Genomic DNA, 12,172 nt, shown 5'->3' with positions numbered 1-12,172 from the left:
ATACTTAAAACAAACACAAACCAACCAATAATATTCAGTGTTAGTCGATTCTTATATTCAATCTTTTTCTTAAGGAAAAAAAAGGGGCAATAGTTGTAAACGAAGTTTACCCTTAACAAGAGAATCAGAATGTGTTCTAGTAATTGTAGGGGGATTTTGGTATCCTATTGATGGTTGTGCTTTGATTTATTTACATTAAGATATGTATTTTAACTGATGTTTTTTTTTAACGTTTCATGTCAAAATGTCGATTTTAACATAATGAATTGTGTTGTGACTCTTTTATGGCATTCATGCCGAAATAAAGAATTTAAATTGAAATAGTGTGGTATTCATGTTCATAATGGTCTAGTGTTATTCAGGCCGAATGTGATTATAAGTAAAATTTGGTTGTCCTACCTGACAATACAAGCGGACAAATTTGTCCCGTCCTATAAGATAAAAATTAAGGGGGTTTTTAAATCCGCATATAAATCTACTGTCGACCTAGCCTCAAGTACACCACTGAAGGAGTAAGTGAGAGGTTACTCACCTCCCCGCCGGTTCTACTTCAGTCCCGGCTGTGTATGAGTACTCTTCAGTTTAAAATTGATTTAGTGTTATCCTAAATTACGGTGTGTCTAAAATTTAAACAAATAGTCTTGTTGCGGTTACTTCAACACAGGCTTCATGGTCTGTAAAGATCTCCATAATCGTGTCCCATTATGCACATATGGCGTATGGATCTTACCTATCGTTAGTTCAATATGGAGATCAGTGGTCGAGTCTGTAGTGTCCAATATCACTTATATAAATTGTATAAGGGGAAGGCACGCAGCAATGGCCGCACCGCGAAGGGACTGAAGTGCCTCAACCCAGTCGTCCTCATCAAGTGGACACAAATCTTTCTGCCAGGCGTCTCTAGTCTTGTTAAGTGTGGTGTGGCTATTATTGACCAATGTGTGATATAGTGCTGTCATTTTGTGCGCACCCATCTCGCCCAGGAACACCTTGGCCTCAATGGGATTGAAGTCGGGAATATTGTCTTGTTGTGTTAAATAAGGGGAGAATGCGTGACAAAATTGCAGATATCTGTAGAATTGCGACCGGGGCATCTGGAATTCGGATTGTTGCTCCTGGAAGGATTTTAGGACTTGACCATGGAGAACTGCGCCAATCGTTGAGATACCGATAGCATACCAGCCCATGAATCCCTGCAACTCAGACAATTGTGGCAGGAGGCCATTGTGCCAGAGAGGAGTCGTTTGCCCAATCATCCCATCCTACGCAGTGCCTGTCGCCATATCACAAAGACCATCCGGGTAGCGGGTGGTAGCAATTTGAGTGTCGCACGAGAGTATAGAATTGTGTGTAATGATTTAGTGTCCATTAACCAGTGCTCGACGCTGTAGGCAGTATCCCGTCTAACTCCATACCACCAGTCATTTAAGATGAGGAGATGGGAGGCAGCATGGTACGCCTGGACGTCCGAAGCCGTGAGCCCCCACAGTATGTGGACTGGAATCGCATTCTTAGTTCGACGAGCACGGAGACCTCACCCCAAAGGAAGTGAGTAAGGACTGCGTTCAATTGCCTGAACCAAGTATGCAATATTGGGTAGGGATGTTTTTGAAGTTGATAGAGGAGGCGGGGCAGCGAGACCATCTTAAAGATTGCCAATCTGCAGAATAATAAAAAAGGCAAGTGCAGCGCACCTGTTCTTTAACTTGGATCAACAAAGGGGCCAGATTCTTATTCCAGGAGGTGGGTTAAGACACCAGCAGGAAGACCCCAAGATACTTAAATTCATCCTGCACTATCATCACCTCACACGTCCAAGTCCCGAGCCGATCAACCCCCCCGCCCCCCGCAGAGGTCTCAGAAACAATTTGCGGGCATTCATATAAAGGCCGGAATTTTCACTGAAAGTTTGCATTATCCGAAGCAGACGTGGGCCGGATCTATTCGGCTTGTTAAAAAAAATAATACGTCATCAGCATATAACACTATACGATTGGAGACCTCCCGTGACCACACAAAGTCATACACTTGGGCATCTATTCTTACCCACGCAGCAAGTGGCTCCATGGCGAGTGCAAAAAGATAGGGAGACAGAGGGCATCCCTGCCTGGTACCACTTCCGATGGGACATGGCGACGAGATCGAATTGGCGACCCGCACCGAGGCGGTAATGTCTGTGTATAGGAGGTGGATGTATTTAATAAGACAAGGGCCGATGTTAAGGCGGCTCAGCAGTGCAAAGAGGTAGGTCCAGCTAAGGGAATCAAAGGCCTTGTCAATATCAGGGAGAAGGAGCACAGCTGGCATGTCCAGCCAATCCACAGAGGCAATAGCGTTATGTGCACAATAGATTTTATGGGCCTCATTAGGATCGCGGACGGACTTGCGTCCGTCCGCGACCCCAGAGCAGGAGGGAACCTCCGCATGGCATGCGGAGTTCCCTCCTGTGCAATTAGGCTGTGACCGCCACCCTGGCGGTCAGATCCTCTATTTTAACATTGCGGCGGGTACGGCTTCAAGCTGCACACGCGGCAATGTTAAAAATGCAGGTGTTGCATTTGTATGCAGAAAGAGGCAGGCACCGCGCGGTGCCTGCCGCTTTCCGCATACAAATGCAGGGGGGTACCATAGGTACCCCCCATGTGCACCCCTCACCCCCCCCTTCACCTAGGGGGCCCGCAATGGGCCCCCGCAGTGAAGTTACACATGCTTTTCCACGGTGGAAAAGCCGCCGCGGAAAAGCATGTTTCACATCCCATCCTAATCTGCCTGACGGTGTCTGAGAGACACAGTCACCAGATTAGAGCTTTTCCACAGCGGTTGTAAGCCAACCGCGGCGGAAAAGCTGCGGATGGAAACTAGGACCCACCAGCCATCCTAATGTGGCGGTGGGTCTTTGGTGGGTCCGCTGCGGATTTTCCGCATCCTCCGGGCCGGCTGTGGCTTCCGCCGGCCCAGAGGATGCGGAAAATCCGCAATCCTAATAACCCCCTATGTTTGGTGGCACGACCGGGCATAAAGCCCGCTTGATCTGTATCAACTAGTGTTGCTATATAAGGGACAATGCGGTTCATGATGATTTTAGCTAGATGTTTCCCCTCAACATTGAGAAGGGAAATCGCTCTATATGAGGTATGCAGTTCTGGGGACCGACCCGGTTTTAGGAAGATCACTATTTCAGCGTGACACCAATCAGCCGGGAGCCGGCCGTCTTCCGCTGCCGCCAGATAATGTGCCGATAGTTGACATGAGTACTTCTTATAAAACTCGCAAGGAAATCCGTTCGGGCCCGGTGCACTACCTGGCCTCATGTCGACAAGAGCACTCTGAATCTTCTCGGTAGTGACCGGGGCATCCAAGTCATCCCGCACAGAATCCAGCAGGGACTTCGGGGGCAGATCAACTAGAAACCGGTTAATGGTGGCCTCAGGGAGAATCTCCCGCAGAGTGTATAAATCTATGAAGTAATCAGCAAAACTGGTAGCGAATTGTGTAGGGTCTGTAAGTACCTCGCCCGCTGGGCCAAGAATTTCAAAGAGAGTCAAGAGTCAGAGCATCTGTTGGCATAGACGATGCAGAAGGGCACTGGATTCGTCCAACAGGTCACTAGCGTATAACTGTGGTGTCATGGAGAGCTGACGGCGAACTGCACCACCATCTGCATCCCTACTCCTTCGCTCTAGATCAATGATTTGGGCCTCAGTGCAGATCAATTTTACTCGGCGTTGCTTAAGTCGTGCAGTGCAAAAGGCAATGTCCACCCCCCTTAGTGTTGGCTTCATGGCTTCCCAAAGGATCCCGGGGGAGTCGACTGTGCCAACATTGTGGGAAAAATATTCAGTAATGGAGGTATACATCTGCTGGTGGTAGTGATCGTCCTGTATTAAATGCAATTTTAAACAACTAAAATATTTATCTTATTTTAAGACTGACACTAACCCATACCTAAATGAAATTACATTAAAATATCGGTGTTATCATAAATGTATGGTATCTCTAAAGCTAGAATTAAAGTTCTATACTTCTAGATTTGAAGCCATTTGCATCTCTTTCAATCTTTGTCACATTTATCATGTCACACTTGCCAGATTTAGGCATCACCTCTCATATCTTTAAGATAGGTTTCTATTGGGCATAATGTCAATAACAGTAAGTAATTTAAATTAAATTATAAAGCATTGCAATGTTTCTCGGTGCCCGAGCCTGTGCTATAGGGAAATCTCAAATAAATGCAATAAATTGTTCTTTTATCTAACCCTATTACTTTCCTTTGTCTCTCTTAACGGGCTTCTAAAGCCAAAGTTTAAAAGTAGACATTCCTGATAGATCAGCCATCAGACTCTAACCTCATCACTTCCAGTGGATAAATGTGGATGAGGAAAATGAACGCATAGGCACTTGGGAGGGGATCAGTTTAGAGAGCTGAATTTCACACAACTTACAATTTACAGCAATAAAAGAAAAAGCTGTAATTGGGAGACAGTGTTTGCTTACCTGTGTAACTGCAAATATTCCCTGGGTCGGTTTAATAAATGGAGGAATCTGTCAACTATCTTGTTCTTCCCGACACCCTAAAATTACATGAAAACAACAGCCTGTTAGAACACAGTGCGGCATCAAACAGCCTGAACAATAACATTTTATGTAAAAATTGTTTCCGATGATCCGATACTAGATTGGCTTGTTGGAGGGGTAGGAGGGGGAGGGGCTAATAAAATATAAGGAACAATTTTCAGAATGAGATCCAAAATAAACAGGATTTTTTTTGTGTGAAAAGTGCAGAAGGGTTGAGTGCAAGCCATGACACTTACAAAAAGTATAACACCATGGTTCCGAACCTGTCAAATTGTATGAGTAGGTGTCCCAAGAGAACAGGTTAGATTATAACTTGTAAAAAGGAACTAAAAGAAGGGGGGGTGCTGAACTCACTTACTCGCAATGCTGCTGCAGCACTCCAAGTGATTTATGTAGGAAACAGGATGAGTAAGTAAAAACATTTCCAGCCATTTGCTAATTTGACTAATGAGGTGAGCTACAAATTTCAACAAAGCAAATTTTAATGATTGGAAGTTATCAACAATTATATTAAGGATACAAATAAGGACACAAGCCCCAAGCTACTTACTCAAAGAGAGCGGTCAGTTTAATGAATCGCGGCACGCGAGACCAAATCTGCTCATCGGCGCGTTCTGCAACGAGCTACGAGGGGATGAAGCAAACTGACAACACGTCCGAGCAAGAATGTTCAGTTCGCGAAGTGAAAAGAAGATAAAGATGCATCTCCCAGGGGTCAGTCACAGCGAGGACGGACAGTACTAAATGCAGAGCCGCCACCTTGAAGCGGTGTATATTCCTGCCAAGGTATTGTAAGAAACCCAACATTGGTTTAAGTTTTGAAACCAGGAATCTGGCCCAAACATTACATTCAAGGGCATTAACTGCTAAATGCAGCAACGTTGCAAACATGGCTAGTATGATACAAAGGGAAGAAATGTGTCAGTTAGGTGGGATATGAGACCGTATGGTATAAACAGACCCAATCGAGGCACAATATTTAACATTAGAAGAAGGTAGAATACAAAATAGAGGGACCAACCAACTTACGGGAAAGGAGTGATAAGAATAACGATTCACAGCTAGACTAGGAAGAATCAGGTAGATTCATCAAGCATTTTTGCGAGCGCGAACGGTGCGAAAATTCGGCCGTTTGCGCCCGCAAAATTGGCATTTGAGATTCATCAATGGTTAATGAACTCGCAATTTGAAAAATCGCAAATAATTGCGATTTCTCAAATTGCGATTGCATTTAGGGAATCGCAATTTGCGATTCCTTAAATGCAATTCATGAACCATTCTACAATTGCGAATTCGCAATTTTTGGCCGCTATTTACCGCGAAGTCTGACTTCGTGGTAAATCCTTTGGACATGTGTGTGCGCAACACCAGTGTAAATCACCATTTCAGGGGTGCTACAGGGTGTCCTTTGGACACCCTGGCACCCTTGAAATCGCTTCCTTATTTGCGATTCGCTAATTGCTAATCGCAAATAAGGATTGACTCCCCATTCATTCCTATGGGCCTTTGGCCCATAGGAATGAATGGGGAGTCATTCCTTCTTTGGGATAGGAGTAGGAGACAAATTTATATTTTAAAATTTCAGAAGAAAATATATTGTTCTGAAAACATTTGAACATAGAGATATCTCATACAGTACAATAAAATAGATTGAATTAAAATACAGACACTATCCTAATTGAACATCAACATTAAACCAACATTATAAAAGGATGTGACATAGTCTAATCATAGAACATAATAACATCATACATAATCAGATACAAAAAGAAAAAGAAAAGCATAAGAAACCCCCTTGTCTCTATTAATCAGATGATATTGCAACAAGTTAATCAGATCCAATAGCCATTTCACAAATTCTCTGTGCCTTCCAGTATCCAAAATGTGTGTATATCTGGAGCTCACTAGGCTTTATTTGGATTCTATTTTACGTAGTGCGTCGACGCGTTTCGGTGTCTGGGCCTCGGATGTGGTGACACCTTCTTCAGGACAATGTATATTCATACGGGGTCATCAAGTTCTTATTATTGGTATCCTAATGTGTATTAAAAAGATATATATCAATGCGAGCTCTCAGCTGTGTTCCGACTATACAGTATAACATTCACCTAGTCAGTTTCTGTTGTTGTCAAGCTATCCAGGCTGATGAAGGCTGATAGCCCGAAACCGGTCCTTGGATGCTTGATTCCGGTCTAGGAAAGACATGGCTTGGTAGTTCGGGCTGGACTGCTCCCATGAGGCACAGGGTCAAGGCTGATTTGCATATAGCCATTGTTTGACCTAGGGTGGTGTGGAGTGCAAAAAAACAATGGATTTAGGCCCAGATATTTGTACTGGGGTGAATGTAAGACATTGTTCGGCATTCTGTCCATCAACTGTGTTTTTTGCAATTTTCACCCCGAGTGGCTGGGTATGCTCAGACGTGAGTCCCAGGCTCTCCACATCACTGGAGTCAAGCTTTCCAGGCTGAAGAAGGCTGATAGCCAGAAACCGGTCCTTGGACGCTTGATTCCGGTCTAGGAAAGACATGGCTTGGTAGTGCGGGCTGGACTCTTCCCATGAGGCACTGGGTCAAGGCTGATTTGCATATAGCCATTGTCTGACCTAGGGTGGTGTGGAGTGCAAAAAAACGATATATTTAGGCCCAGATCTTTGTACTGGGGTGAATGTAAGACATTGTTCTGCATTCTGTCCATCAACTGTGTTTTTTGCAATTTTCACCCCGAGTGGCTGGGTATGCTCAGACGTGAGTCCCAGGCTCTCCACATCACTGGAGTCAAGCTATCCAGGCTGAAGAAGGCTGATAGCCAGAAACCGGTCCTTGGATGCTTGATTCCGGTCTAGGAAAGACATGGCTTGGTAGTTCGGGCTGGACTGTTCCCATGAGGCTCAGGGTCAAGGCTGATTTGCATATAACCATTGTCTGACCTAGGGTGGTGTGGAGTGCAAAAAAACGATGGATTTAGGCCCAGATCTTTGTACTGGGGCGAATGTAAGACATTTTTCTGCATTCTGTCCATCAACTGTGTTTTTTGCAAGTTTCTGTTGTTACTCCTTTGTGACTGTTTTTAAACTACCAGGCAAATTATATTGCTTCTCTCATATTCGAAAGCTAGTCCAAGTATGTACAAATGGTAGTCTTGCAGGTTGTAACTCTTTTCTTGCGGTTTTCTGTTACATATTGGTTTGTATACTATATTTGGGACATCTTGCATTCCACTCAATAATACATTTCACTCAGTAATGTTATTTGTGTTACACTTCTGACCTCTGTTCTTAATGTTAGATGGTCTGGGTACATGGTGATGGTACACTATATTCGGGACATCTTACATTCCACTCAAAGAAGCATTCCACTCAGTATTGTTACTTATGTTTTACTACTGACCTCTGTTATTGATATTAGATGATCTGGGTATCCTGTCAGGTAATTATGGTATATATCTGTTACCACATCAGGTAATGATCCTTAATTAGACAGTGGTCCGTGGTTGGATCTGAGTTGGGTAAAGAATGACCGCTCAAATTAGTTGCTGTTAGTTCTAATTGATCCTATTTATTAATATTAGGGACACTTGTTACCTTTTCAACGTTTTGTCAGTGGGTCTCTGTAAAAGTTGTGTATCGGTTATTATCCCTCTGGTCTTGAATGCATGCGAATATTCTCTTATTCCGGGGAGCTCTCTTCTAAAAATGTAATAGGACTACTCTTGTTTTATATTGCTACAGAGTTTTGGGTTATCCCCTCCCCTAGTCCTATTCTAGTGTGTCTCTTACCTCTAATCATTTGATATTGATTGTTCGCCGAGGCTTCACTTTAGGTGCAGACTCACTGATGAGTCCTTCTGTATACTCTTAAGAACTGGATATGTTCTGCAAGGTAAGCAACAATCGCTGGTTCAGTACTTAGCCTCTATTTTCTATCATGTTTCCCTTCAAGCCTCCACTTTAGGTGTCTCATAGCTCGTATTGGAATTGTATCGTTGAAACTTTCTATCCAGTACTTTGATGCAGGGACCGCCCCCTCTCTCTCCCATTTTAGTCGGGTGAGTCCCCCCACTGGAGTCCATACGTTTCGACTTATGCCCCTCGAGGTCCTGCTCTTTACCAGTTATTTACATAGGCAAAGGCTACTTAGCTTGCCTTTCCTACCCGTCCTACGCTATACCCGTCCTACGCTATACCCGTGGTGCACATACTTGCGCATTTGTTATTACTCCTGGGTGCACTCGTCTAGCCCCTTTCCCCTTTACCGGGAGGCCACCTCGAATAATTAACCTATCTGCCCCTCGAGCATTCCTTACGCTGCTCGTCGACCATGGTACATAGCGTCCCCCCCGAGAACTTGCCTAACATTAAGAACAGAGGTCAGAAGTGTAACACAAATAACATTACTGAGTGAAATGTATTATTGAGTGGAATGCAAGATGTCCCAAATATAGTATACAAACCAATATGTAACGGAGAACCGCAAGAAAAGAGTTACAACCTGTAAGACTACCATTTGTACATACTTGTGCTAGCTTTCGAATATGAGAGACGCAATATAATTTGCCTGGAAGTTTAAAAACAGTCACAAAGGAGTAACAACAGAAACTGACTAGGTGAATGTTATACTGTATAGTCGGAACACAGCTGAGAGCACGCATTGATATATATCTTTGTAATACACATTAGGATACCAATAATAAGAACTTGATGACCCCGTATGAATATACATTGTCCTGAAGAAGGTGTGACCACATCCGAGGCCCAGACACCGAAACGCGTCGACGCACTACGTAAAATAGAATCCAAATAAAGCCTAGTGAGCTCCAGATATACACAAATTTTGGATACTGGAAGGCACAGAGGATTTGTGAAATGGCTATTGGATCTGATTAACTTGTTGCAATATCATCTGATTAATAGAGACGAGGGGGTTTCTTTTGCTTTTCTTTTTCTTTTTGTATCTGATTATGTATGATGTTATTATGTTCTATGATTAGACTATGTCACATGCTTTTATAATGGTGGTGTAATGTTGATGTTCAATTAGGATCGTGACTGTATTTTAATTCAATCTATTTTATTGTACTGTATGAGGTATCTCTATGTTCAAATGTTTTCAGAACAATATATTTTCTTCTGAAATTTTAAAATATAAATTTGTCTCCTATTGCGAAGGAGAATTTTGTATGATTTTTAATAAAAAGACTGTAAACGTTACATTTTAGTTTGGGAACTATATCTAAAAAGTACCTCATGAGACACGCTGAGTGAATGAAGTGTGATCACGTCAGAGTAGAGTGAATGTATATACTGAGGAGGGAGTCCAGGGATATTTTTTTGACTTTGATTATATAAGGTAGTTAGCAAGGGTCTTATTTACATGTTTTTCTAAGACTTTACTAGTCATGGGGAGTTGCGAAACCGGCTGGTAGTTGCTCCAAACTTCTGGGTTGAGGTTGGGTTTTTTAATTAGTGCTTTAACCCTGGCGTGTTTCCAAGTCTTTGGTATTTTCGCTGTAATTATGGACAAGTTGAAAACTCCAATAATACCGGTAGTATGACCTCCTTTACCTTGTGCAGCAAGTGCATTGGTGCTGCGTCACAGGGAGGTCCTGATTTGGCTATAGTGAAAAGTTTGGAGAGAGTGGCCAGGTCTAGGATGGGAAAGTCAACTAGACGATCCGATCCATCCTTAGAACTTTCCGATTCAGTGATTGAGTTCTCTGGCCCAGGAGCTGGTGGGAATGCATTGTATATATTGAGAATGTTTTTATTAAAACATATTGCTAATTCCATGCAGCTTTGAGGTGCTGATTCTCCTGACCTTTCTGGCTGGGGGCAGTGTAACAGCTTTTTTGCAATTCTGGCAATTTCCCTAGGAGCATTGGCTGCCACGTTAATTTTCTCCTCATAGTATTGTGCCTGGGCTCTCTGATGTCTGATAAGTTTTAATCGCCTCTCCATATTTCTGTTTTTTCTCTAGGCAGTAATCCTTCCTCCATGCCCTCTCTAGTTTTTTACATTTTTGTTTAAATTCTCGTATTTTAGGGGTGTACCATGGAAATCGTTTTTCTATGGGTCTCTTTGAACTCCATTTATGTGGAATAATGGAGTCCAGAGATGTTACAATCCATTTGTTGAAGTTATCGGAGGCTATACTAGGATCGGGGTACACCTGGGGGTTGGCTTCAACAGTGTATTAGACCAGATTTCAGGAGCTAGTTTTGGCCAAGATCGGTCCCAGCTCTTCGTTGCCCGATTGTTGGGTATAATGGTTGATGACTTTCAGATGATCAGGATTATAAAGTGGTCTGACCAAGGGACTGGGGATGGACTGCCTACAGAAAGCTTTTCTTCATTCGAAAATACTGGGTCTAGTATGTGGCCTTTGTCATGTGTCGGACTAGTGACTTTTTGGGAAAGTTGTAAGGCCTGTAGATTTTGTATAAGGCTAAGGACCTCAGTTTTATTGGGATCATCTAAATGCAGATTGAGGTCTTCCAAAATAGTGAAGTTAGCGGCGGAATTTGCCCTTGATGCCGCCGCATCTGTAAGGGATTCGACAAACCTCCCACATGAGTCTGGGGGTCGGAATATTAAAATTCCTGATAATGAGGATGTGGGGGAAAAGGTGAGTGTGAATCCCATACTTTCCCAATCCTGGATGATATCTGGCTCAATATGCCCCTTTATGTGATCTTTAAGGGTGATGGCAATCCCCCGCCCTTCCGAGACACCCTGTCCCTCCTAAGTATATGATATCCTGGGGATACCGTTTGTACTACATCTGGTTCTGCATCTTTGTGCAGCCACGTCTCAGTCAGGAACAGCGCCTCCGGCTGCTCTTCACTGAGTAGGATGTTGATTTCCGTGATGTGTTTTGGCAGGGACCTGCAGTTAAGGAGGAGTAGATTTAGCTCTGTTGTATTCTCTTTCTGGGCAGGTCGCCGCACGGAGTGACTTAAATTAAAAGTGCAGTTAGGGCAGGCTCTGCTACCCAAGGTAAAGCTAATACAGTGCTTACACTTCTCATTGTCAAGTGTTCGTAGTCCTAGTAGCTGTTGCGCTGAGTATCTTAAGAGCTTTATGCTAGAGCCAGGGGTCCTGGTCCCAGAAGGGTGCGGACGGGCACAGATGGGCTTGCCTTAAGCGTTCCAGTGGCGCCACCGCTGCACGCGTCCGCGCTGCCATGCGACTCAAGTCGTCAGTGGCTCCGCCTCCGGACCTCTGCCCTGTGCCCCGCCTCCTGACGCCGTTTCCCTCCACACAATCGGAAAACTCAGTGATGGAACGAGAAAAGTAAAAATTAGAGGGAGAGCGGCGCAATTACAGCTTGGTAAGTGAATTTAGAAAGTTAAAAAATACTTTAAAATCACCCCTCCATCCAAGTCAAATTAAAATGTGCTAAACAGCCAACAGACTCGCTGATTTAAAAAACCCAGATCTCACATAATACTAAAAGTGCTTCATGCTTTGTGCTAAATAGAGCGTGCGCTCTTCAATACCATGCGAACGTGACTGTTCTCAAAGTAATTGCTAGTCGCAGCGCTTCCGCGCTGCCATGCGACTCAAGTAGTCAGTGGGCAATCCTTTTTTATAGTCCACA

The 12,172-nt window shown here is 43.7% G+C and overlaps 1 protein-coding gene across 1 annotated transcript in view; it reads right to left on the bottom strand.

Annotated features, from left to right (window-relative positions):
• VWA8 (von Willebrand factor A domain containing 8) overlaps nt 1-12,172 on the bottom strand; it is a 1,363,176-nt gene that overhangs the window by 735,470 nt on the left and 615,534 nt on the right. The window contains exon 21 of the mRNA XM_086935029.1: nt 4,495-4,571. Coding sequence (XP_086791155.1) covers nt 4,495-4,571 — 77 coding nt within the window. The remainder of the gene's footprint in view (nt 1-4,494; nt 4,572-12,172) is intronic.

The sequence above is a fragment of the Lissotriton vulgaris genome, chromosome 8 (assembly GCF_964263255.1).
Source record: "Lissotriton vulgaris chromosome 8, aLisVul1.2, whole genome shotgun sequence".
Taxonomy (NCBI): Eukaryota; Metazoa; Chordata; class Amphibia; order Caudata; family Salamandridae; genus Lissotriton; species Lissotriton vulgaris.
The sequence above is the reverse complement of the archived record's forward strand: the minus strand, read 5'-3'. Positions and strand labels throughout refer to the sequence as shown.